At 38.8% G+C, this 26677-nt stretch overlaps 1 protein-coding gene across 6 annotated transcripts in view; it reads left to right on the top strand.

The window, feature by feature from the left end:
- Positions 1-26677, top strand: part of GLIS3 (GLIS family zinc finger 3) — a 430490-nt gene that overhangs the window by 141725 nt on the left and 262088 nt on the right. For all 6 annotated transcript variants that reach the window (XM_084899491.1, XM_084899488.1, XM_084899486.1 and 3 more), the window contains one exon: positions 1632-2733. In XM_084899491.1, coding sequence (XP_084755617.1) covers positions 1816-2733 — 918 coding nt within the window. In that variant the 5' untranslated portion in view covers positions 1632-1815. The remainder of the gene's footprint in view (positions 1-1631; positions 2734-26677) is intronic.

The raw sequence follows: 26677 nt of genomic DNA, 5'->3' as shown, positions 1-26677 counted from the left end.
GAACCTTCACCTGAGCTCTTCAGGGAGAGCTGCACGCTGCAGGTGTGCTGGGAAAATAATTGAAAGTGTCCATGGGGAATTTAGAAACAGATGGTGTAGAATCAACTTTGGGGCTTGCAAAAGGACTTCAGCCCGAATATAAGGATGTAGACCAAGAAAAAAAAAATCTGTGTCAAGGGCAACTGGACGTACCTTCCTGCTGTGTTTGTCATTGGTAAACATCACTTCACCTGATGGAAACATCACATCCATAATGGTGTTATCTATCACCTTATGCTGTGCATTTCAGAGCTGAGATATTTTCTAGCTAATATCTCATGCTTGTAGGAAACAGTGTTCCTGGTTTTCATGTTGTAAAAAGGATCAAGAAGAGCAGATGGGGTGAGAATGCTTCTCTTTTCCCTCAGCTCCTTTGGCAGTAGTATATGGGAAAAATATATATACACTGAGTGGCCAGATTATTATGATCTCTGAATGTATAATAATCTGACCACTCAGTGTATATCCTATATAATAAAAGGCTAATATGCAAATTGTCCTTTTGACCAGAAGTTTGACCAGCAGGCAGTTCGGCCAACTATCCATGTCCAGGCTGGCCGGACCCCACCCATGTATGAATTCATGCACTGGGCCTCTAATACACGCACACATACACACACACACACACACACACTGAGTGACCAGATTATTATGAGTTTAGAGATCATAATAATCTGAAAACTCAGTGTATATATAATATTTTTGATTAATTTTTTTTGTCAGAAAAAAGATCTCTAAAATTCAATGTAGGTACATGTAAGTAATCCAGGTTTTTATGATACACTCCATGTCTGATTGAGAAATACAGTTATTTCCAGCTTGTGTCACAAATTTTCCATCCAAGGGACAAAGGTGTTTTTTTTTTTTTCTTCAGTGATTTTTAAGGTAATGATGCCATAGTAAAGCAAAATGAATTTTAAGGTGGTTAGGCTATATTAGAAACTATTTTGATATGCAGGTAAATACTGCTACATGAGGCATGCTTTAAAAAGGGGTAAGAAGAACAGAAGAGGGATTGTTGCCAAGTGAAGAAAGCATTATTATATATCCAGGATGACATTTTGACTTTCAGGATTTACTTTTTTTCAAGGCAAGCATGGGTTTATGTTTTACCTCACCAAATTGATCTTCCTCAAAGACTGGGACTCTGTGTAGACTTGTATTCCTTTCAGTGCCTATTTGTAGTGTTTTGCATTCATTAGGTACATAATAAATACTTACTTATTTGGTTTGCCTTGACACGGGCATCAATAATCATTCACAGGTCTCGAATTTTCCCCATATATAAAAAAATGTTTAAAGAATAAAGCAAGGACTATTTATTATCATTAAGGTATTAAGATTATGTATAACAATAGATCTTTTGTTTTATTAGTCCAGTGAGCATTAGCCTTTATTGTTCTTGGTAAAATGCTATTTACCTGGAACTAAAAGCCTCGGTGTTATCTTAGCCAAAGAATGTGTGTTTAGCCGAGAATGTAATTAGGGGAACTACTTAAGGGATTGTCAATGAAATGTTCTTTTAGCTCTTAAGCAATCTATATCCTGCTAAAATGTTTGTCTTTTTCTACCCCTTCTGGCTGCTGTTCTAGGTCCCTTATTTCACGTGAGTCTTTGGCGTCCACGACTTTGAGTCTGACGGAAAGCCAGTCGGCGTTGAGTGTGAAACAAGAGTGGACTCAAGGCTACAGGGCTCTCCCTTCACTCTCCGCCAACCACAGCTCCCAGAATGGCACCGACCTAGGGGACCTCTTTAGCCTTCCTCCGGGGACAGCCATGTCCAGCAACAGTGTCTCTAACTCTCTGCCGCCCTATCTTTTTGGCATGGAAAACAGCCACTCTCCTTACTCCAGCCCCCGCCACTCCTCAGCCAGGTCCCACTCGGCCCGCTCCAAGAAGAGAGCCCTGTCCCTGTCCCCGCTGTCCGACGGCATCAGCATCGACTTCAACACCATCATCCGCACCTCTCCCACGTCCCTGGTCGCCTACATCAACGGGTCCAGGGCTTCCCCGGCCAACATGTCCCCGCAGCCTGAGGTCTACGGACATTTCCTGGGGGTGCGCGGGAGCTGCATCCCCCAGCCGTGCGCAGTGCCCAGCAGCCAGAAGGGCGTGCGGGTGGCCGGCGGCGGCCTGGTGCTCCCGGCTTACGGGGAGGACTGCGCGCTGGAGTACGAGCGCATGCAGCAGCTGGAGCACGGAGGCCTCCAGCCCCTGGTCAACAACATGGTGGTGCAGCACGGCCTGCCTGGGCCCGAGGGCCAGCCGGCCGGCCTGCTGAAGACGGAGCGCCTGGACGACTTCCCTGGAGGGGCTCTCGACCTGCCCTCCGCGTCTCCTCTGCCTCCTCTGCCACTCCAGCCCCAAGGCCCCCCTCCCCCCTACCATGCCCACCCGCACCTGCACCACCAGGAGCTGGTGTCCCACGCCCCAGCACTGGCCCTGGAGGAGGACGGGGACATGGACGACGTGGGGGGCAAGCACTGCTGTCGCTGGATCGACTGCAGCGCCTTGTACGACCAGCAGGAGGAGCTGGTGCGGCACATCGAGAAGGTGCACATAGACCAGCGCAAAGGGGAAGACTTCACCTGCTTCTGGGCAGGGTGTCCTCGGAGGTACAAGCCGTTCAACGCCCGCTACAAACTGCTGATCCACATGAGAGTCCACTCCGGAGAGAAGCCCAACAAGTGCACGGTGAGTGTTCCAAGGCCCTCGGGCGCCCCGGGAAAGTGCATGTGTTTTTCCAAAGTTGGCCCACAAGACGGGACATTTTCTCCTTTTATGGGATTTGGATGGTGCGTGGAGATCTAGGTATCCATGAGATTTGACTTCTCTTCAATGTGAGGACGCGGAACGTTTCTTTAATTATTAGCTGCTGAGTGCCCCTTCACTTCTTGATTCTGTCCTGCAAATGTAAATGACCCACCATGTCAGGGGACATTGATCTGCCACAATGTCCAAAGTCTTGGAAAATAGATGCCAGGAACCTACGTAAAGTTGCCGAAATGTGCAGGGCAGAGGAACACACACTGCGCTCCCAGTAAGCTTTATGTCTTTTTCAAAGCCAATATTTTGTGATTTTTCTTTCTCTCTACTGACCCGGCTAGTAATGGGGTTGGGGCGGGCTGGCTCTGATATTTGAAAGGAACTCCCATTTAGCCATTGGCTAGTAAACACCTCTCGCCTGTGTGGACCCTCTCATCTGCCTGCACACTGCACATTCTGGGATTGTGAAGCTAGTGAGTGATTTATAGCTGGCATAAAACACCCAGGGGACACCACAGGGACAGACTCTCATAGGATCTCACTGAATTTTGAGGAGAGAGTATTTTGTAAAGAAGTCTAGGGGAAAGAACCAAGAGGGAAATGTCCCATTGGTGTTGAAGGAATTGAGCATGGTGTCTTTTTCCTCTGCCTCCCCTTTCACAACATCAATCCTGGAACTATCTGTGTTTCTTGGCAAAACTGGCTTTAATAATATGGCTCTGAAATGATTTCACAATCATCTCACACCTCACAGAAACCCTCCGTATTTATAAGCAGGACATCACCCTGGGGATCACAGATAGCTTTGCCCAATCTCAGACAGCTCACTTAACTTGGAAAAAAGAGCATGCGTTTTATATTAGTTTAATGGGCAGGATTATTTATTTTAGAGTTAAATCTGAGAATCATAGGCACTCCCTGGATATTGAATATGCTACAGGTCACTAAATGTGTGAAATATATAAATAATTTTTGAAAAGGTACTTATTTAGACCAGGATCCCCTAGACAGAATTCCTTCTTTCTGTAGTATATCTTGACGATAAAGCATCTGGACCAAGTGTTGTTTGATTATAGATTGGTCAAGTTGTCCCATTCATGTAAAAGCAAACCAAACAGATGATAGCTATGATGCAAGTATTAGGCGCAGTTTTTCACCATTCAGTATTTTTGAGTTTTAAGAATTTCTGGCAGAATGAAATTGCATTTCTTATTGTTACATTATACCCCATGTTGTGATTTTTCTTAGTGAAAACCTGAAGCTGATACATTGTGAGACTGCCAGGTTATATGAGTGAAAAGAATAATTACATTCCAGGCAACAAAATGTTACTCTGTCGGTAGGGTTCTGCATTAAAAATGCCAGAAAGAGAAAGCAATTGAAGGCTATTCCATTTACTCTGCTTGGAACACACAGGCCTATTGCAGGCAGGAAAGACATTTAGTCTCTGAATGAAAACAGTCCAACCTTTTAGTTATGACTAATCCTGGCTGAAAATAGTGTGCTGGATTTGGTTCTACTGAAAACAACAACAACAACAAAACACCCAAAACATAAAAAGGCTTAAATTATCCAAAAAAATATTTTTTGCATTGCAAAATTAATTTTTGTGCACTAGGATTCCCCATTTTCCCACTGCTCTTAACTTTGCGAAGGCATATAACAAGTTGACTTTTGCTAAAGTGCATGATGACTATTAAAAATAGAAATACTTAAGTGGAAGAATAAGAGGTGGATGTTTGCATGCCTCTTCAAAGCTTTCCATTGCATTGTCTGGGATAGGTATGGGAAGTGATTTCCCTCTCCCCTAAACTGCCCACTTCCCACTTCTAAATGGAATCTTTGCAAAATTCAGATTGTGATATGTATTCCATGTCAAATTTAGAACCACAAAGCATTTACTTGCACGTGTTATAGTGCACATGTATTTATACAAAACAGGATTTCTTAGGGGCTAACACTGCAGTTCTAGTCTTGGGACTATGTATTTTTAGCAGGAAGACATCCATTTTCATATAACACATACATATCATGAACATTATGTCTTCTGAAAACTGTTATGTTGCTACATGTCATTTGCCTGACTTGTAAGGCCTAAGCTAACTGGCAACAAATAATTTTCTGTGAAAAGTTAGCAGTCTTCCCAAGTTGTAGTCTATGGATAGAAGACATTGTGCTTAATGTGAATGCACATCTGAAAAAGATGCATTTGTCTGCCTTTGGTAAAAACAGTGGTTACACTCTTAGAATTCAGACACAAAGAACTGTTAAAACCAAAATGTTTCATCTCATACTGCTTTGAAACCTGATGGTAGTTGATTCAAAGCTCAAGATCCTTGCCAAGGAAAATGACCACATTCCCCTTTTGGAGACATGCAGTGACCTTTGGATTTTTGTGGCTATGTCACATGCTGCAAAAGATAGGAGCACTTTAAATTGGTTCACGTACATTTAACTGTGATTAATTTTCTGTGGACCACAGTTAAAGTTAGTCATCATTTTCACTCACTTAGCTTACTGACCCTAGAAAGATGTAGTGACCCAATTGTGTTGGTGTCCATGGCTAGAAGCAGCACAGTGAGTATCTGGAGTCATGGTAGAAGAGAGTGTAGTGTGTGAAAGGGCTACTTAATGACAGCCTCCTTACAGACAGAGGCTGCCACTGATGTCCTCCTTTGATGCCAAATTCCGTGTCATGCATAGGAGTGCCATTCTCAGAATCCCTGATTGAAACTCCTCAGCCTTACCCAGAACTCTGAGATTCCGACCACTTAAGGTTCTAGGTGGCAGAATTGGGGCAGGATCATATTATTTGGTTAACTTACTGGAAGAAGAAATTGTTTCTTTTCTCCTTCCCATCCAAGCAACTCCCACTTCTGTATATCTCATCCTATTGCTTCTATGGAAAGTCAAACCAGGTGCTATCTTTCCAGGCCTGGCCCGGATTACAGAGATACACCCAGCCAATGGCCAAGGCCTTGAGAAGTAAAGGCCTTGTTAGGCAGACAGGCAGAACTCAGTTAAATCAGAAAGTGGCATATGGAAATATTATCTTAAAAATGTCTGAGTCCACTCATTGCTGTTTACTAATTCAAGTAATTCCTAGGTGCAAAATCATTCTATTTAAACCTTCCTGAATTTAGACAAACCCCAACGCTGATGAATCTTGGAATTAAGAGAACTTTTCAGCATTTCTGGGTATGATTGTGCTAAATTTTGTTAGGTTTTTCTGAGATGATAAGGTTTCAAATTCCCAAGTTAGAACAAGTTTCAGAGTCTGAATTTCTTTTCATATTCCTAAAAGTGTAACACAGAACTATAGATGTACACTAACCATCTCTAACAGTATCCATAGTAATGGTTCCAACAGAGTGTATGCTGAGCAAAGTAGGTCTTTTTGCTATTAAGTTGAAGAGTGTGCAATGCCTGGGTAGCATTCCCAGGAAGGTGTGTCTTGAATGAGCTGAAGCTTGCTCAGCCGGCCAGTATGCCTCATGAGAAAGCCTATCTGATGGGAGCAGAGTAAGTAGAGGGACAGGATCCTGTTGCCAGGATTAGGAACACTGATGGCTTCCTTCATGCACAATAGAAAGCAGTTGTGCTGGGAGGTTAGGGAGTGTTAATAAGGGAATTAAGGGGAATGTGGGTCACCACTTAAATTTTGCTTGTTTTTCCTGGATCAATTTTATCCAATAGCAAAAAGGAATTTTGCAAAACTTTTACCCACCCACAGATTTTCACGAAAATGTCACTGACCAAAGACAGCTTTGAATTTTGTATGAATTGACTCATTTCTCCACAGGCATTTTGCCTGGCAAAATCCAGAGTATTTGCTTTGGCTTGAATACTGGACAAGTTTGCTTTTTAAGTAACATTGGATTATGAGTACAAGAAAATAAATACAGAGCTAGGCCATGTCCCCATTCCTCTTTAATGGCCTGATTTATGGGTTCATAGGCCAGCATTAGCCATGAAAGACATTTCTTGAGGAAAAGTAAATTCAGTATAAACCATGAAAGTTTTTTTCTATATCCTTTATTTTGTTATTTTGATAAGACTTGGTGTTGATGTGGTGACCATGATAATACAACCAGAAGAGACCTTAGGAAAATATCATCTAAGCATAATTATTAATTACCATTCTGCAAGCTTCATTTTGATGCATTTAATAAGTTCTTATATTGTCAAGTATTGATGAAAGTACAGAGAATGGGGGATGCTTTTATATTGCTGGCAAGAGTAAATTGGTGTAACTACTTTGGAAAAAAATTGGAAATATCTAGGAAAGAAGATGAGGTTATCCAACAAAACCATGTCTAAGTTTCTTCTCTACCTATTGAAACTCTTACATATGGTGGCAGGGAGACACACAAACAGGTATGTATATCGCCTCTGCTTTTAAAATGGTAAATTAACTAAGTATCCATGGATAAGGTAAATCAATAGATGGTTTATTCATAATAAAATAGTATAAGGGAGTTTAAAACTAATGAACTAGATATAAATCTCTATATAGATTGAATAGAGAGATGCTAATATGGATATATCTCAAAACACCATGTGGAATGAAAACTTATATGCCAAAAAATATACACAGTGTAATACAATTTATATACCTTTAAACAAACACTAAATAGTATTACATAGTCATTGTAGGTACATAATCACTTGTGTACATTAAATTGTTGTGGTCGGGATAAACAGTAACAAAAGGATAATGGATACTTCTAGAGAGCAAAGAAATAGGATATGGGAATTTTGCTTTATCTATTTTTCCCCCCAAAAAGTGAGAGAACTGAAACAAATACAGCAAAATATTAATTTCTTTTTAACTTGGTGGTGGTAACATAGGTATCACAAGTATCTTAAAATAGTTTATATGTTTTGCTGCCTGTGTTGAAATATTTCATAACTATAAGTATACATTTTTATTTAAAAATATAAGAAAATAAATAAGTATAACACTAATTCCCTTCCACACATACCATTTTTTTAGATGAGGAGAACAAAGCCTAGAGATTTAAGTGATTTTTCTAAGACTAGTAAACTGTTTGACTGTTGCCTACTTAGTGCCTCTAGAGCAGTGGTCCTTGAATGACTTTGGAACCCCTAAAAGAGCTTTATAAAGTATGCATACCTGGGTCCCACCCCCAGAGTCTGTGATGTAATTGCTCTACGATGCAGCTTTCCTGGTGATTCTAATGGGCAGCCAAGGGTGAGAACAGTGCTCTCAAAATTTACATTGAACTCTAGATAAATGGAAACCTACCTTGTCATTTCAATTAAAGTGTAGTGAGGCAGTATTTAGGAGAGAGTACATCTTCATGATCATCCATGCCCTGATAGTGATTAGGGTAATTTCGTGATCCCTTGGAATAAAATTCAGGGACAAGAGGTAAGATAATAGAGTGTCACAGGTAGTGGCAGAAGGCTTTCAACTGAGTGTCCATTTCCTACTCAGAGTATACTTTCTCTACAATTAATAATCAGTTAAAGGTTGGGATGAAACTATGCTGAGCAATGTCTATCATCACCACCTCCTTGCCTCCCTGAGTTAAAAGTGGAACTGACAAATCTGTCACATCACTCGCATTTGTAAAGGTAAGAAGAGAGAGCGTTCTGTCTTCCAAATACAATGCAGCCTTTCTGCTTTTAATATAAAGTGATCTCCAAAACATTTTTGCTACTCTGGATATATCTGGAGAATTAGTAAGTTACTAAAATATTTAGTTTTCCTTTTTATCAAATCTTCTTGATGTGACTAAATAAATAAAATTATCGTTAATATCCTCTTTGTCTCTTCAGGCTGAAACACCACAAGTGACACATCCTGTAAAGATCAGAGAGAATATAGCTTCCAAATTGTATCCACAAGGCATCAGTCTGTCAAATATTTAATGCAAACTCAATAATTAAAATAACTACAACTAAAATGCAAGATTCTCACTTCCTCCAACAATTTTACATAAGAAAGGGATACTGGAATATTTATCTGTGTATATACATGTTTGCCATACTGTGTGGACATGTATATGTCACCTTAAATTACAAACCTCTTATAGGTGAAAGAAAAACTGCAGAAGTTCTCATCAGAAAGGGTATTCACCACAGTCTATAAGGCATCTGTCAAGTCGTATTTCACATCCCAAAACACAGTTTAGAAGCCTTGCATTGGTAATGGCTTAATTTTATTTTCCTTTAGAAGGCATTTAATCCATGTTACCTGGGGAGCTGGCCTGTCATGAACTTTGCTCTGTGAAAATACAGTTATGGCAGATTTGGGAAAATGTTTTAAAGCAAATCGTGGTTTATGTTTCTTTGCACTGTAATTCCGGGATTAAAAAACAAAACAAAACAAAACAAAAAACAGATAATGAGAGAAACCCTAAGAGGTTAAATATTTGAGGCTTTCTCCTCATTGAGCAAAATGATTAACTACATGATGGTTAATCTTCCTTTTAGCTCATATTTTCTCTAATTTCCATGCCCCTAAATAATGTTTTATAAAATTAGAAAGAATCATGTAAATCTTTTTTATAAATGATCTTATTAAGGGAATATATTTCAAACCTTTTGAGCTTTATTACGATATAGGTTTTTAAATGTATGTTTCTTAGTTCATTCAGACTGTACCAGTGTGGAAAATTAGTTTGGTAATATATTAGAGATGCATTTTGTGACTTTTGGAATATTTCTTGATTACCTGTATTTTGAGTGATCATGTTAACATCTTGAGTTCAGAAAGAATTTGAACTCAAATTTTGTGAATAGAATGAAAGACCAAACACATTTATTTTTCCAAAAAAGAGATAGATTCTCTTTGATCTTTCAGAAGTGTTTCTTCAAGCTCTGAGTAAAATGATGTGGAAAAGAGGTGTTAATTATTTTTTCCAGGCCGATTTAATAGTTTCTACTGTAGTTATTGAGTCAAGGCTTCTAGATTATCAAGAAGACAGTGGATGTTGTAACCCTGGCCAGTGGATGTGTGGCAGACACAGACCATAGGCACAGGAAGGCAGATGCAATTTTCCATCTGTCTGATCCAAAGGGGAGCAGCTGGGTTGGTCTAATAGGTGTCATCACTCATATAAGAGGTTGGTATAGATAAGAATTTGGTGAGAAAGTGGAATGAAACCTGTATTTTCTGATTTTGCAGCACAGTATTTACTTTTACTTTCTTGGGCCATATAAAATGTAATTGAGTAGGAAGAATGACTAATCCTTTTGAGGGAGAATATTGAAGAACTAAAAGAAAAAAGAAGTGAAATTTGTTGAGAAATTAGAAAATGAGATGACATGGTTCAGGGTGGTCAGGGGCAATGTGCTCCAAACTTGAGGTGACCATATAATTTATTATTTAAGTCAGAACACTTTTGAGAGTAGAAGGGGTTTAGTTATTGGGAAACCAGAAAGTATAGCTACACAAATAGTATATGCACTGATGTGTTCATATTGGCCGGGCTATGCAAATTGTTTTAATGGAAAAACGGGAAGAAACGTGGAGCTATGTTTGTAGAGTCTGGGAAGGCTCCTTAAAAACATATATTTTTATTTATTTCAAAGAGGACGAAAGAGGGAAAGAAAGATAGGAACATTAATGATGAGAGAAAATCATTGATTGGCTGCCTCCTGTATGCTCCCTACTGGGGATCGAGTTTGCACCTGGGCATGTACCCTTGACCTGAATCGAGCCCCGGACCCTTCAGTCCACAGGCTGGCACTCTGTCCCTTGGGCCAAACCAACCAGGGTTAGGCAGGCTCCTTAGAGGAGGTGACTGCATCTTGAAACAGAGAGTAATCTATAATAATAAAAGCATAATATGCTAATTAGACTGGACAGCCGACTGACTTTCCAAGTCATTCTAGATGTCCTTCCTGATGAAGTGGCAGCAGGGACCAAGGCAGAGGTGGTTAAGGGTGAGAAGGCAGGCAGAGGGGTTAGAGGTGATCAGGCAGGCAGGCAGGTGAGCGGTTAGGAGCTACTGGTCCCAGATTGTGGGAGGGATGTCCGACTGCCAGTTTAGGCCCAATCCTGCAGGGATCCCTGTGGGATTGGGCCTAAACTGGCAGTTGGACATTCTCCAAGGAGTCCTGTTTTGTGAGAGGGTGCAGGCCTGGCTGAGGGACTCTCCTTCTGTGCATGAATTTCATGCACTGGGCCTCTAGTTCTTACAGAAAAATGGAAAGAGACCATTCAATTGGAGGCACTATACCATGTGATAGCACAGAGGTGGGAAAGAGCCCTGGGAAAGAAACAAGTCCCAAGTAGTTTGATGACCCAGAAAAGGTAGGAGTGGGAAGTAAGGCTGTAAGTTTACCTTGGGCAAATCACAAAGAACCTGTCCTATCCAATATGTATGAATGTTTTTAAAATTAGAATCATACACCTAGTTAATACAAATGCAACTATAGTTAATATAATAATTGATTTCAGGAAATATCATCACTGAGTATGCTTTAGTACATGTGAAATGAAACTTTGATTTCTCCCAAACCATCTCAATTATCTGTTAAAGTTTATAGTTTAATTGTTCATTAAAATGTATCTCTTGGCAGATATTATATAACACAAATTATTCTTTTTTTATTTAAAATATATTTTATTGATTTTTTTACAGAGAGAAAGAGAGAGGGATAGAGAGTTAGAAACATTGATGAGAGAGAATCATCAATCAGCTGCCTCCTGCACACACCCTACTGGGGATGTACCCAAAACCAAGGTACATGCCCTTGGCTGGAATTGAACCTGGGACCTTTCAGTCCACAGGCTGATGCTCTATCCACTGAGCCAAACCGGTTTTGGCTAACACAAATTATTCTTATGCTCAGTGATCAACAAGGGAAACACATAAGTGGAAACAAGCATAAAAGCATTTTCTATAATGGACTTTAAAGAATTAAAAACTTGGGGAAGACTAGAGACCAAAGCTTTTTGATCAGTGATGTTAAATGATTAAAATGTGGACAGAGGCTGCATACATTATCGTGTATGAGTAGCCTTCCATTAGTCAAATATTTCCTTTTATAATCTGTAAAGAGAGTAAAGAATTGTTAAACAAAGGTTTGGACTGGCACTTATTATGCTAAGCCTGTCAGCCCCTTTTCAAGACCTTCTCCCTCACCCTCCACTGTTTAGATTTATTTTGGAATTTTTTTTTTCTTCTCAGACTGAATTAATGCAGAATACAGCTAAATGTTTGAGATGGATAGAGGAGTACAAATTAAGTCAGTTCTTATCAAAATGCACCCATTCCTGGTGATTCAGACTGTCTAGACTGGAGAAGGCACAGTGAGAGGCATTCCTTTGCTGCTTGAACTTTCTGCTCTAGCAGCACTCCCCTCACCTGGGCTTTGAGCCTGCCAAGGTCAGGCCACTCGCCTGTGTGACCTGAGAGCACAGCCTAGAGTCAGCCTCAGTGGACTTAGGTGTTCAGAGTGATCTGCTTGGTCCTGCTCTTGAAACTTACCAATGCAGCATCTCAGACGTGTCACTCCAGAATAATTCCTGTTTTAGAATGGTTATTTTAAAAGCGCTTTACTTTTTAAGTTGGTGTAAGGATATTGGCCCTGGAAAGCCCATTCTTCGGTGATAAATGTTGTTGCAGATCGTCCAGGTGTTGGCAGGACAGTCCTGATTTCTAACAATTTTTCCCGCATCCCGCGGCGTTTTAAAAAAGTCCCGATTTTTTGAAAGATTGAAAAGATTCTTTCCAAAAATCGGGACATTTTTAAAACGCCATGGGACGCAGGAAAAATTGTTAGAAATCAGGACTGTCCCACCAACACCTGGATGATCTGGCCACCTTATACTAATCTCTCTTTTGTCACTCTCTTCCCCCAGTCCCAGTCACAATTTCTAGTGTGAGAAGATCAAATAAATGGTGCTTTGTTAGCCAGGAGAATGGATTTGGGGATCAGGTAGTAGTTGCAATGAAGGGAAAATTGGGGGCTCCATCTTAAACAGCATTCTGAAGTAGAAATTGGTCTTCCATTGCATTTTCAGTAACTCCTACTGTCTTCTTCCCTCAGAATTTCTGTGGTGTCTCAGGGTTCCTCACTTCAGTTATTTTTCTCTCCACCTATGCAAGGTTTGCTTTGGGGAAAGAACTTCAGCAGAGATAAAAATTATATATATGAATGGTGAATGACTGAGGAAAGATTCAGTGCCCTTGCCCTCCCAGGAGTATATACGTTTTTACTAGGAAGGAGGTATTAAACCTCTCCCTCCGAATGAAAACTCCCTCAGGGAAATGGGAGGGTAAAGAAAATAATTTACAAATTCTAAGCTACTGGATTACTTTAATCCTCACTATAACCCTTCAGAGTAAAGTACAATAATTTATGGAGTTTGAGATTCATACATCTTTCTACTACTGTATACTCAAAGGTCATTATTCACCTTTGAATCTTACCACAGTACCTGGCCCAATTATTAGATTAATTTATACTATACTATACTATACTATACTATACTATATTATATTATATATATATTTACCTACCTATTACCTACCTAGCTATGTGCATATGACATATATGTATCAATCAGTAACTCCAAATATTCACACATACATGAATAATGATGGGGATACAATGAGGTTCATTATTCTATTGCTTCTGTTTCTGTAATGATTTCAAATTCTCTATAATAAAAAGTATATAAAATATTTTAAACTTACATGAAAGAAAAGGACATTTCTCCCCCCTCCAACACCTCTTAAAATGATACCAGACATTTTTTACCCCCAGGTAACCTGTGTTCTACTAATCTGAAAGCAAACTAATTTTTCCCATTACTCTTGAAGATCTCTGAAATCCCTCTGCTTAAGAATGAGATGGAAAATATTCTTAGATAATAACATAATATTTGAAAAGACAAATGGTAACAAGGAATCATTTTGGGAAATATTAAGATAATCCAACTTCTATAACAGAGCCTAAATCTCAGTGGCTTGATATGATGGTTTATTTCTTATTCATGTTCTAATACAGGTTTCTCCCTGTAATCATATAGTAACTCAGGATCCACTATCTGAATCTAGGGTGAAAAACAGAATGTTGATGATCATGCAGAAGTTTTTAGAAGCTGATCTAAATTAAGCTACACACTTCACTTTTTCCTGCATCTCATTGGCCAGAACTCAGTCACATGATCCCAGCTAATTGCAAGGGAGGCTGGGAAATGTGGTGTTTCTCTTTGTGCAGGAGGAAATTGAGTACAATATTGTTTCTGTCACAAAGAACTAGAAGTGCTCTTACTGCTTCATCCTGACGTATTCTGATTCTCCCCTGACTTACCCTCATTCCCCACTGACTTATCTTCATTCTCTTTATTCCCTTGAAAATAAGAAATATTTTTGCCTTTATCTTTGATTTTTTCATGAGGGGTGTCCCTGCCCCATCAAAGTGGTTTTGTTACTTTTTTTTTTTTTTTTTAAATCAGTCTTGGCTCCTATAACTTGCATTTTAATTTAGTAAATCTTCCCCAGCCCAACCATTTTTAAATTTACTCTCCAAGGATTCCATTCCCATACAGTCACCACTGCTGGGAAAACTCTTGTTATCTCAAGTGAATTACTCAGTTTTCCCCACCTTGTCCAAATTACATGTTCTTGGTGCATAATTCCCCAATGCTCATCATCTTTCTAAGTCATGAGGATGTGTGATGTCTTTGTGTCCCACAGACACTTACCCTTGAGGGAAATCTGCTCATTATCAAGGGCAGGGTCATAATGAATCACTGAGAGATCCACCATTGTGAGCAGACATTTGGTGTGAAGGGCTATTTTCCTCAGACCCTGAAAAACAGTATTCCCCATCTGTTCATGAAGTAGCTTTTTGGACACACACAGTGTGCTCTCCTGTTCTCTGAATGCTTGCTTTTGGTTATGAACTGGCACACACTCAAGGAAAAAATGACAATGTGCCTCTCTGGACACTTTTGGTCCATTTTCATAAATATATTCAAACAAATGAAATTGCCTGGCTCTTTATAATATGCCCTTCAATGTGCTAAAGCTTGCAAAATTACCCCCAAGGATGACAAATTGTAAACAGCTTGCAATAGCACAGACCCAGTTCAAGGCCTGTTTCAGTGTTCTGCCGACACTCACCCTTCTTAGAAACGTTTAAAGTGTTTTATGAAAATGAACTGGGCAAACAGGCTTATCGGGAGCGACAATAAAAAAAAAAATCATTGATTCTAATTAAGAGGCCTCACATATATAGAAACAAAGCTGCTTTTGTATAGTGGAAAATCTACCTGTTCTCTGAAACACGTAGAGTGCTTTCCAGTGGCTTAAGATAATGAAGCTGACATACTTTCAGGGCCCTGACCTTTTGGCCCATCTCAAGTGATTCAGCTGTGCTTGTCCAAACTTGTCAAAGGTGTTGGTGGGAGGTGTGCTGGGATACAAGTTGTTATCAAGGTGTGACAATGAGACAGGAGCCATTTTCTACTTTTGAAAGTCCAAGATTGTATCAGAAATCAAGGTAGTAGTTCTTGAGACAAGGACTGAGTTTGTTGTAATTATCTCTAGCTATCTCCATAGCAAGTATTTTTTCTCAATAGTTTCATCATTGGTGATGGTGCCAGCAACTCAGGCTATCTGCATGAGCCCGATCCTCCTCATGTGTACCCAGGAAGACTAGCTTTCTACTATAGCCCTGGTTTTGTGCTATGTGCATGGAATGGGACCTTTTTAAGGGACCAGCTAAGGAAAGAATGTGTAGTATAATCTGAACAGATAATGGAGAAATAAGAAATTGTTTACTCTATTGAAGTAGTGAACAAAATAGAGCAACTGTATTACTGCCATTTTCTGGATCTCAGAATTACAGAAAAAAATGAATTTTACTAGACCACAGCGTCAGAAACATAGATTTTAGCAAATCAATGGACAGTTTAGTTCAAAATTAAGAGTACATATTGACCATTTGGAGTGTCAAAGATTTATTTTCAAGGAAGAGTTTCATGAAAGGCATTTTTAGTTGCTTGATTGTACATTTCCTTCAAAGATTGCTTGCTGATTACCATCAGTGAGTAATAGGGTTTGGCAAAAATAAATAAATATTTTAAAGCCCATTGTGTTCTGAACAACTGAACCTGCTAAGTATCTTGATGGGCTCCTGCTGCGCTTGTCAAACAGCTGTGCCTCAGAGTGAAATATTGAAGTTGGGATTTCACTTAACCAAAATTAGAATAGGCTTAATTGAAGGTGTCTGCAATGGGGGATGATTTAAAATTCTTAAATACAGGCCAAAACCGGTTTGGCTCAATGGATAGAGCGTCAGCCTGCGGACTGAAGGGTCCCAGGCTCGATTCTGGTGAAGGGCATGTACCTTGGTTGCAGGCACATCCTCAGTAGGGAGTGTGCAAGAGGCAGCTGATCGATGATACTCTCTCATCGATGTTTCCTTTATTTTTTTTTAAAATATATTTTATTGATTTTTTACAGAGAGGAAGGGAGAGAGATAGAGAGCTAGAAACGTTGATGAGAGAGAAACACCTACCAGCTGCCTCTTGCACACCCCCTACCGGGGATGTGCCCGCAACCAACGTACATGCCCCTAACCGGAATCGAACCCGGGACCTTTCAGTCCGCAGACCGACGCTCTACCACTGAGCCAAACCGGTTTCGGCTCATCAATGTTTCTAACTCTCTATCCCTCTCTCTTCCTCTCTGTAAAAAATCAATAAAATATATTTTTAAAAGATTGTTAAATACAGATTTATGCATTTAAAAAATTATACTGACCATCTCTAATTCACTTTATTTTGTGTCTTGATTTTACTTAGATACTATATAAAAATCAAAACAATAATAAAAATCGTGTTAATATGGAGAATATTATAAGGTTATTTTTATAATTATTTCAGATAAAGATCTTTTAGATGTTTAAACATTTGGTTTACATTTACATTTTAATGCAGTCATTAATCTAATTATAGGAGTGCATGCTCTTTTTGGTCTCTAAATGTGACCCTGCAGTGCAAACAGAAAGGAAGTTCTCTGGCGACTATATCTATTTGACTCATACGACTACTTACTGAACAACTATTTTATGTCAGTCCTTTTTCTAGGCCATGGGTATATAGCAGTGAATAGATCAGACTCAATGCTCCCTTCCTTTTGGAGCTTATATTGTAGAGGAGGAGATAGTAAACAACATGGCTATCAGTGGGAAGAAAGTTTCAGGCAGAGAGAACAGCAAGTGCAGGATTGTTGGCCTGGCATGATCTAGAAACATCAAAAAGGGGGTCGCTAGAGTAGAGTGAAGGAAGAAGAGAGAGAAGAGGAGTTCAAGAAAAAAAAATGAGGGCTTTATTGTTTAGGGCCTTGTCTAAAGAAGATGGTGTAGAGGAGTGATAAGAACTTATTCATGTTTTAATACAATCACTGTGCCATTGGGAGAGTATATTGAAGTGAAAGGAGGAGTAGAAGCAGGAAGACTAAGCATCCACGAGTGGGATTGTTGCAGTTGCCTTCTCTTTGGTCTTCCTTCTTATGCTCAGTGTTGGAAGTTGGGATAAAGAGCTAGATTCTGGCTGTATGAACATAGACAGATCTGACAGGATTTCCCAAAGAGTTGTATATTGGGTGGGGGACACAAGTGCCAGGGGTGACCACAATGTTTGGCTTGCATATCTGGAAGGATGAGAATTATCTTTAACTGAGATAGTGGTGATTGTGGAAGGTTTAGGGAGGAAGCAGAGAGTTTGGTTTTAGACTTGTTAAGTTTAAAGCACCTGTGATTGAGTCCCAAATGGTGAGTCTGGAGATCAGAAAAGTCTAGACTGGTATAATTTGGGGGATCACCTATGAATGGATAGTATTTAAGGTTATGAGAATGGTTGGCCTTATTTAAAGTGCATTGAGAAGTAGAGTCATTAAAAAAGTTATGTGACCTGTCCTCTTTACCAAACACCGTGTATCCCCTTCGCCCTGACACCATCTGCCTTTCATGTATCCAGGAGAATTTCAAGGGACCATTGAAGATAAAAAAGGAAAGGTTGAGGAGGTTGTTCCAGGTTAGCCTGCCATTGAAGTACCCGTATTTTTATCTCCAGACTAGAAGATAAGCACTGGAAAACAAGGAGGTCAGACTCCAAGATAATAAGTATATTTCTACCATCATCTCATGGCTTATGTTCTTGATATTAACAACATGTTCTATATATCTTAGTTCAGTCAGAACTTAACAATGTATAAAGAGACACTCTGAAAAGTAATATTGCCATTTCTACCAGTGGGTGACATTGAGGTGACAAGGAGTCCAGTAGCAGACTGGATGAATTCTTGGTCATCACTTTGTTGAGGGGATTCATAAAGCAATGGGTTATTTTGTTTTTTTCCTCCGTAATTTTTAACTGAGATGCTGAAGTTCTGTATTTTAATAAATTAATCTCTCAGTGAATTTGATGGTATCTTATGTTCTGGAATGCATCTTCTCAATTGCTTGGCTGACTTCTATTTAGAGAGCTTGCTCCAGGAATGTCTCTGTGGTGCTGTGTTGATAAGGAACAATAGAAATGGCAACTCCTTGGAAACTCTTAAGGGTTGTACTCAGCTTCACATTCTAAATAAGTTGTGTAGGCTCTGTTCTTGGTCACTGAAGCCCAATGAGTGTGGGAATAACTTTAATTTTCAGATTACACGATTATATTTTACTGTTGGAACAGCTTCATGAAAAACTTTTGTGTTTCATATTGGGTTTGTTTACTGTGGACCATGATATCTAGGGAACAAAACCTATGTTTTGGCTTTTGGAAAACTTTATGATGTTCAAGTCTGTGGTAATATAACTTCTTTGGATCCAACAGGATGCCTCTTTTGTTTGACTGAAGTGTTATGGCATGTCTACATCCAGAGAAGGGATAGGCATTTTTTTTCCTCTTCCTCTTTAGATTTACTTCTTCCTTCCGTTGTTTCCCATAGCCTCCCATCTTTCTAGCACCTACTCATTCCCTTTGCCTTTTCCTTGCTATGCAAAGCTATTGAGGGTAGCTACAAAGAAATAAGGGAGGCTGTAACAGAGCTTAAAAGCTCTGTGTGTTTTTCTACCCAGTGACTGTGAAAGAAAGCATATTCAGTGCTTCATAATGGTGACACTTAGTAGTAATATTGAAGTCCATATCTTAGGGAGTTTATATCTGTTTTGGGGCTTGTTATATTCTCTAGCAAGGTGAACTATTGTACCACTTATGGCCAGGTTTCACAACCTTATACTGTTGACATTTTGGACCAAATAATTCTTTGTTGATGAGGGGTTCTCTTGGGCATTGTAAGATGTTTAGCTTCATCCGTGGCTTCTACTTAGTAGATGCTAGTAGCACCCATTCTATCCCTAGTAGTGATCAAAATGTCTCCAGGTATTACTATATATAAAATATTGGTTGAGAACCACTGAGTTAAGGGACCCTGAATTTATCATCCGTATTCATGTAGAGGCAGGGCAGTTATTTCGAGGTTATAGCCAGTGCCTTAAATATAAATACCTGGCTTAAATATAAAACAAAGACAAAAATCTTCTCTTGGCCTTGTCAAATGAGAACTTATAAGACCTCTCCTTCTTCCCTGGCCTCACCGAGGACCCTGGCCATGACCTTTGCAACTTCTGATGAGTAGTTGATGAAGAAATAATCCTTTTTGTGTCAAGGAATATAGTAGGAACTGATAGAAATTATTCCAAGTATCCAGTTATCACTGTGATTTCCTTTTCTTACAGAAATACCGATGTAAACGGGGGGTTTGTATCCTGTCCTAATACAATGGTTGTATCTAGAATTTATCTTTTTCTTCTGGGGAAGCATCTAGACTAGAAATTGTGACATTCTAAGTTAGAACTCTAGCCTTAGATGAAAATAATCCCGATCAGTGTTCAATTTCTCATCAATTTTAGTAATTACGGTATAGTGAATTTATAGTGTTGAAAATACACAGAAATTTAGAAGTCCAAGTTTGCAGTTTCACTGTGTGTCCTTGGGGTGCTCTGCCTCTTAAATTTCATAACTTAAGAGTGAAGCCTATTTCACTCTTCCATTTGGTGCTCAAGATGGCACAAAATATAATGACTCATTAACAGGAAAGGGAGTTCTCTTTTCATCACAACCTAATTTGATAAGAAAAGCAAAAAGAACCTTGAGCTCTACAGCTGTGTGAAGACAGCAGTGTTCAGATTTACCACATATATATTTTTTCTGGGCTTATGAGATTAACCTGTTGTTGTTGTGTTTTTTTAAGAGCTAATTGGAAGCAGTTTAAAAAGCAGATTTTTGGATCTTCATCAGGAAAACTATCAGCAGTTACAGTATTCTTCCACTATCCTCAAAGAATAGTTTCCAAAATATAAGACACTAATTATTTAGCTGATCTGTTCTACTCAGGAGACTTTTTGAGTTAAGATGGGGTTTGGAGATATTTTATGTTGAGAGGTTAGTGATAATGATAGGAGACATTGATAAATGAAAGGAACCATAAGTGGTTTATACAGAATCATAAGAAGCCCACTATGCTCATGACCAAAGAACATTAAGTAGGAAAATCTGTATTTAGACATTTACTTTTGGACCTTGAGAATAAATGAGTTTTTGTGATTTGAGATGGGCTGTAAGGAAGTTGAACTCTACCCAAGATAATAACATCTTCCATAGGACTGTGCTTCAGGTTTACAAAGCACTATCCCATGCGTAATCTCATTGGTGTCTCACAATAATCTTTTGGTGTAGAAAAGGTGGTTACAGTTTTTATTTCCAGTTTAAAATAAGGGAACAGCTCACATGCCTTTATCTAAGGTTATATAACCAGTAAATACTGGGTTGTACACCAGGACTGCTGGACAAGAACATTTTTTCCACTCGACCACAGCCTTCCATGAAGTTAGTGGGAGTTTTGTTTATTCCATCCCTCATTCCACTGTTTCCAGGGCTCTCCATCCTCATTTTTTCCTTCATCTCACTAGGACAGTGAAATTGCACAACTCTGTTTATTTTACAACTAGAGGGTCCCTGGAGGAGCATTATGTACATAGTCCATGTAGAATTTTATCCAATGGGTAGTTTCTCTGCCATGTTAGTCAAAATTGTATAGTGATAGAGTCAGTAAGTAAAATGGCTCTCAATGCCTGGGAACTTTACAAGAATCAGTTTTTCTGCCCCCCCCCCAATATTATATGACTTTAAACACCAATTAATTCAGTGATACTACTGCAAAAGTGGCTGTTCAAGTTCCGCTAAATTAAAAGAAAAAAGCACCACTGGTTTTATTTCTTTGATTAAAGAATGACCCTGGTATCTGACACCAAATAATTTCAACTTGTTAAAAATGATATAATTTTGTCCTTTTGAATTTGGTTATTCTGGAAAAAGTACCTTTTTACTTAACACAAAACTACATATCTCTGAACCATGTTGTCAAGGAGCAATGGAAGTGAGCTTGTTTTTTATCATTTGTTTTCCAATTAGTATTTTATCCTATTTGGTTGTATATCTCCCCCTTTTAAAAATATACTAATGCACTTTCTCATGTTCTCCAGGAGTTATTTGTCCTCTTTTCTTGAGTGATTGATTTTGTGGGACCAGTATTGCATGTGAGGAGATAAGTTTAGTGTCGAGGATATTGTGTGGTTTAACAGGTCAGCCCTGGAATGGAGTGAGACCAGTTAAGATGGAAGGAAAATTACCTGCCAGTGTAAAACTTGTATTTTTTTACTCCCTCCCTTGTTCTGCTTTCTCTTCCTAAGAACTTTGATTCTTGTTATCAACATATAGTAGAAAGGAAACAAAGAGTACCACAATGTATTTTTTTAAATAAAATTTTATACTTTTTAAAAACATTCCTCTATAGCAAGTATGTCAAACTCGTGGCCCGTGGGCCACATGAGGCCCACAACGAATTATTTTTTGCGACCCAGCCAATATAACGGTATGTAAGAAACATTTTAATAAAAATTTCATAACTTAATTTAACAATATCCTGTTATACATAATTATTAATAATGAACTACAACGTTCGCTAATGACTGATTACTATAATCGTGTTGCATTCATTTCCCTTAAGTGCCTTACATGCAGGCATACCATTTCTCTCCACTAATACTCGCAGCGAATATTTTAGCAGCTGACTGCCATGTCATTAGTCTTGCAATGACTTTTTTGGTGTGTGCAACAGGAAATATTTTGCTTTCAGAGAAGAAGAAAAATAGGTTTATTTGTGTTATGCTTATTAATTTGTGCAGTTATTCAGTAGTAAGTTAATGTTTAAGAAAAATATTACTTTTCATTAAAATTTTCTATTATTTTATGTTAATGATTACTCATTTATGTCAGCCCTTTATATTCAGAATGTCTCTATTGAAATAAACCTACATTTCTATGAAAGTTGAAGCTTTTGTTTTTTTGTGGCCCACATGAACTTAAACCTTGTTCATTTGCCTCATATTAGCCTTTGAGTTTGACATGCTTGCTCTATTGTGTGCATTATTTTATTGTAACAAAATCCAGTATGTAAGGCAGAATGAGTAGTCTTATTATTTTTATTTCATGGGCTAGGAAACTGAGGCTGAGATTTTTTTGTGAGAGAATTATCCATCAATTATATGACAGATTCTTTTTTATATTGTGCTATAAATGTTATTATTTTTTTACCAGCAATAATATTAGGAATTTGAAGCAATTTAAATTCTTTGTGGAAGGAGGTGATATATAAATAAAATGCAGACAACCTTTAAAAACATATATCTATAAACATAGTTCTGTTTATACTTAATATGCAACTTTTTGTATCCTACAAAACAGAAACCAATAGAAATAGGTTTGGAAGGGGCTTAGAGAGTCAGACCAAATCTTGGAACAGGACTTTGTTATGGGTTGAATTGTGTCTCCCCAAAACCAGTATGTTGAGGTCATCAACCCCAGTACTCAGAATGTGACCTTACTTGGAATAGGGTCTTTATAGAGGTAATGATGATAAAATAAGGCTATTAGTGTGGGCCCTAATCCAATATGACTGGTATCCTCATAAAAAGAGAAGAGTTGGACACAGAGACAGCCATGAACAAAAGGAGACATGAAGAGACACGGACACAGAGAGCACCATGTGAAGATGAAGTCAGAGGTTGGAGTGATGCACCTGCATGCTAGAGATTGCAGTGAGCCACCAGAATCCGGGAGGCTCACAGAACTGACCCTCCCCACAGCCCTCAGAAGGAACTCACCCTCCTGTCTCCAGAACTGTGAGACCATTTAAGTCACAGAATTTGCAGTAACTTGTTACAGCAGCCCTAGGAAACTGATACAGACTTCCCTCTGTGCCAGCCTTCAGCAGCTGCTGCAGGTGTGCCACTGCCGCTGCCTCTGTTCCTTCTGCTGTCATAACTAATATTTCCCATGCAGCGGCATACTGGACTTGATTTTGAAGACAATGAAGAATCACTGAAATATATTAAGAGGCAGAGGAAAGGATCAAAACTGCATGCTTTTTAAATACATGTTTTTATTGTTTTCAGAGAGGAAAAAAGAGAGAGAGAGATTGAAACATAAATGATGAGAGAATCATTGATCAGCTGCCTCCTGCCTACTGGGGATAGAGGCTGCAATCCAGGCATGTACCCTTGACCAGAATTGAACCTGGGATCTTGCAGTCCACAGGCCGATGCTCTATCCACTGAGCCAAACTGGTTAGGCTAAACCTGCATTTTAAATGCTCACTTTGGCTGCACTGTGAAGAATGGATTTGGAAAGTATGGTGTGGGCATGATCACATTTTATACTGGTCCATTTGTAACATGACTGTGCAACCTAAGGTGAGGCACTGAATTTATCATTCTCCTTAGGTTTACAAGATGTGAATGAGCACAGCCTCATGTACCCAAACTCTCTTTTTTTCTGGGTGCCAGGGCAGGATGGACCAGATGTCTCTTCATGATATGCATCAGAACTCAAAATATACTTGTAATACATGTTTTCCGAAGCCGAACTCATAGTGATTTGGGGAATATCACATTCTGCCTGGGACCGGCATCCCACACGTGGAATTCTGCATGCAGATTTGTTTGCTGTCTTGCAGCCCTATGTGAGAGCTAACCTGGAGAGACAAATAAGTGAGCTTCTGGGGAAAACTAAATTAGGAGTCTCTCTCTATTTGACTCATGATCTCTGGAATGTCTCCTTCTGATCATGGTTTTTTACTAGGTGACGAAGTATGATCTCATAGAAAGTGATAAGACAGAAGATTTCAATTAGTTAGAAATTAGATTGAGTTTCGAGCCATCTCAATAGTTTTGAGGCACAGTTGTACTATATAGAGTTGGAAGAACTAAATGCTGCAGGGGCCTTAGTTCATATCCAATTAATCTCTCAGGGTAATTTGTTTACTGGATTATGCTGCCAAACCTATGAATTACTTTCTTCAGGGGTGAAGGTTAGTTGATGAAGCGATTTATTGTTTCAGTTACAGAGCATATCGGTCTTGCTCATGGAAAATGTTAACTATGTCCCTTCTCTATCATTCATCTCCCACTTCCCCCATTCATGATTCCCAGCTCCTATCAGTAATTCTTGCACCACAGAGGGACATCTATTAGGAATAGTCCACGGTTAGTGAATGACATGGCTCTGTGCATTGCTACAGGATTTTTAAAAGCATTTATTGCTCAGAACTGCAAGAGGGAATTAGCATGTAAATAAAATATTACAGAGTCTTGAAAGTGGATCCTTCCTTAAGCTTCAGTGAGAAAACAAATTCTGGGTTATACAAATTTGTTTTCATCCTCATTTTTCTCAGTTCACCAGCTCTTCCTTCTTTAATCATCTGGCATCCTGCTGTGTAGAACAATTTGTGGGCTCCTCAGTGTCAAACTGATACACTGGTTTTAAAAAGTTATGAGCTATTTATGACATGCAAAAAACTATAAGAACAATATAGAAAATACCCCAATAGACCAAAGGAACAGAATAGAGTTCAGAAATAACTCACAAATACTGTGTTTCCCCGAAAATAAGACATCCTCCAAAAATAAGACCTACTTATGGGTTTCCTTCTGAGTGAAATATAAGGCATTCCCCCGAAAATAAGGCCCCCCTAGACTAAACATGAGAGATTTGGTCCACTGATTCTGAAAGAAATGGAGTCACAAGAAATTCACCAGGAAATTCAGGAATTGGATTGTTATGATGATGTTCCAGAAGATGATGACATGATTGTCATTGAATAAATGAGTTAATTCTTGATACTATAGGATTCAGTTTGTCTGGTTTGTGTTGACAACTACCGTACTACCGTACCGTATACAGGTAATAAATTTCCTTTATTTTCATTTAACAATAAATGTGTGCCGTATTCTTCTTCATGGAAAAATAAGACATCCCCTGAAAATAAGACCTAGCGCATCTTTGGAAGCAAAAATTAATATAAGACACTGTCTTATTTTCGGGGAAACAAGGTAAATGGAAAAGTTGTATTTTGTCTTTTTCCTTAGTTGGGTTGCAGGCCTTCCTACTACTTTGGGGGATGATGCAAACTTGGTACCATTGGGTTCTTGGGACATGATCCCAGTAAACTCCTCATATTTATTATAGGGAGGACATAATGAGGAGATATTTTTGACATTGAGCAAAGTGCTTTACATTTTGCAACAAACAGCACAGCACAACACCCATAGTTATATTTTTTCAAAAATATTTTATCCTGCCAAAATATTTTGGTCAGTGTGTGACAATGTTAAAAGACATCTTGCATCGAGTTACCTAACTTTTGATGTCTTTAGTCAAAAATTCCAAAAGGAGGAGGAAGATAGCAGAGGTGGTTATGGGAGACCCTGCCCCCATCTTTCTTCTCACTGAAGGGTGCATAATTGACATGTAAGAGAAGGTGACAAAACCAGCAGGTGAGCCTGAAGCCCAGGGTTTCATTTAGGCCAATATCTGTCCCAGTTCATCATTATAGGACCATTAACCTGTTAATGTTACAGGTTTTCATTCCATCAGAAGCTCACACATACCTTTCTATTCAACCTTGAAGGATCTTATCCATTTGTCCCTTAATTTACAGTAGGGGCAAGCTTGATTCCAAGTGGCTTTGGATGACAGAGAATATTATTTTTTTAGAGAGAATATTTTATTAAACTTGTAACAGCATATACTAGAAGCCAGTTATATGATCAAGTTTAGAAACAATGTATTTTGAATAGTTTATAATCCTTTACAAATAGAAAATCCATACACTGAATCTATGCTGATTCAATTTGAGGGGTATTCAGTATAAACAATTTTGACGAAGTCTTTGAGATACAATTGCTTCTGGGTTTACCGCAATACTTTTTGTTATATTGTATGTCTTTTAAATTCCAATAACATACCTGTAGGTTCTTCTTACAAACAGAACCCTCCACAGTGAGGGAGGAGTGACTTCATTTTAGCTTATTCCACCTTTTGTTCCCTTTCCTCCATTAGTTTATAAGCTGTCTCCCCCCAACTCCATCTCTCCTTCTCGCGTTAGCCTTGTTTAGAAGGCTAGATCGCATCTCAGGTAAACTCCTAAACTCAGGTTGGTGTAGTCTCCAGTATAAATAAACTCAGATTAAAAATATTCCACTGGAATTTTTAATTTAGCCCTTAAGCCACTGATAGATTTAAGTAAGGACTCAGCCTCCTAACCCACTTTGTAAAAATTATAAATGGTAAGTAACTGAATAGAAGAAAAGGCCATTGAGAACTTAGAGTTCTGGGGTTATTCATAGAGTGAATGTATTACTTTTGTTTTTGGTATAAGTTAACAATACAAGTCACCCTTCAGTGGAAACTATTCCTGGACTAGGTGTAACAATAATTTAGTCAAACACAACTGGTAGGAAAAACAAACAAACAAACAAAACA

This window comes from Pipistrellus hanaki, assembly GCF_964339955.1.
Source record: "Pipistrellus hanaki genome assembly, chromosome: 11".
Classification (NCBI taxonomy): domain Eukaryota; kingdom Metazoa; phylum Chordata; class Mammalia; order Chiroptera; family Vespertilionidae; genus Pipistrellus; species Pipistrellus hanaki.
Note: the sequence above shows the minus strand (reverse complement) of the source record. Positions and strands in the feature narration are given on the sequence as shown.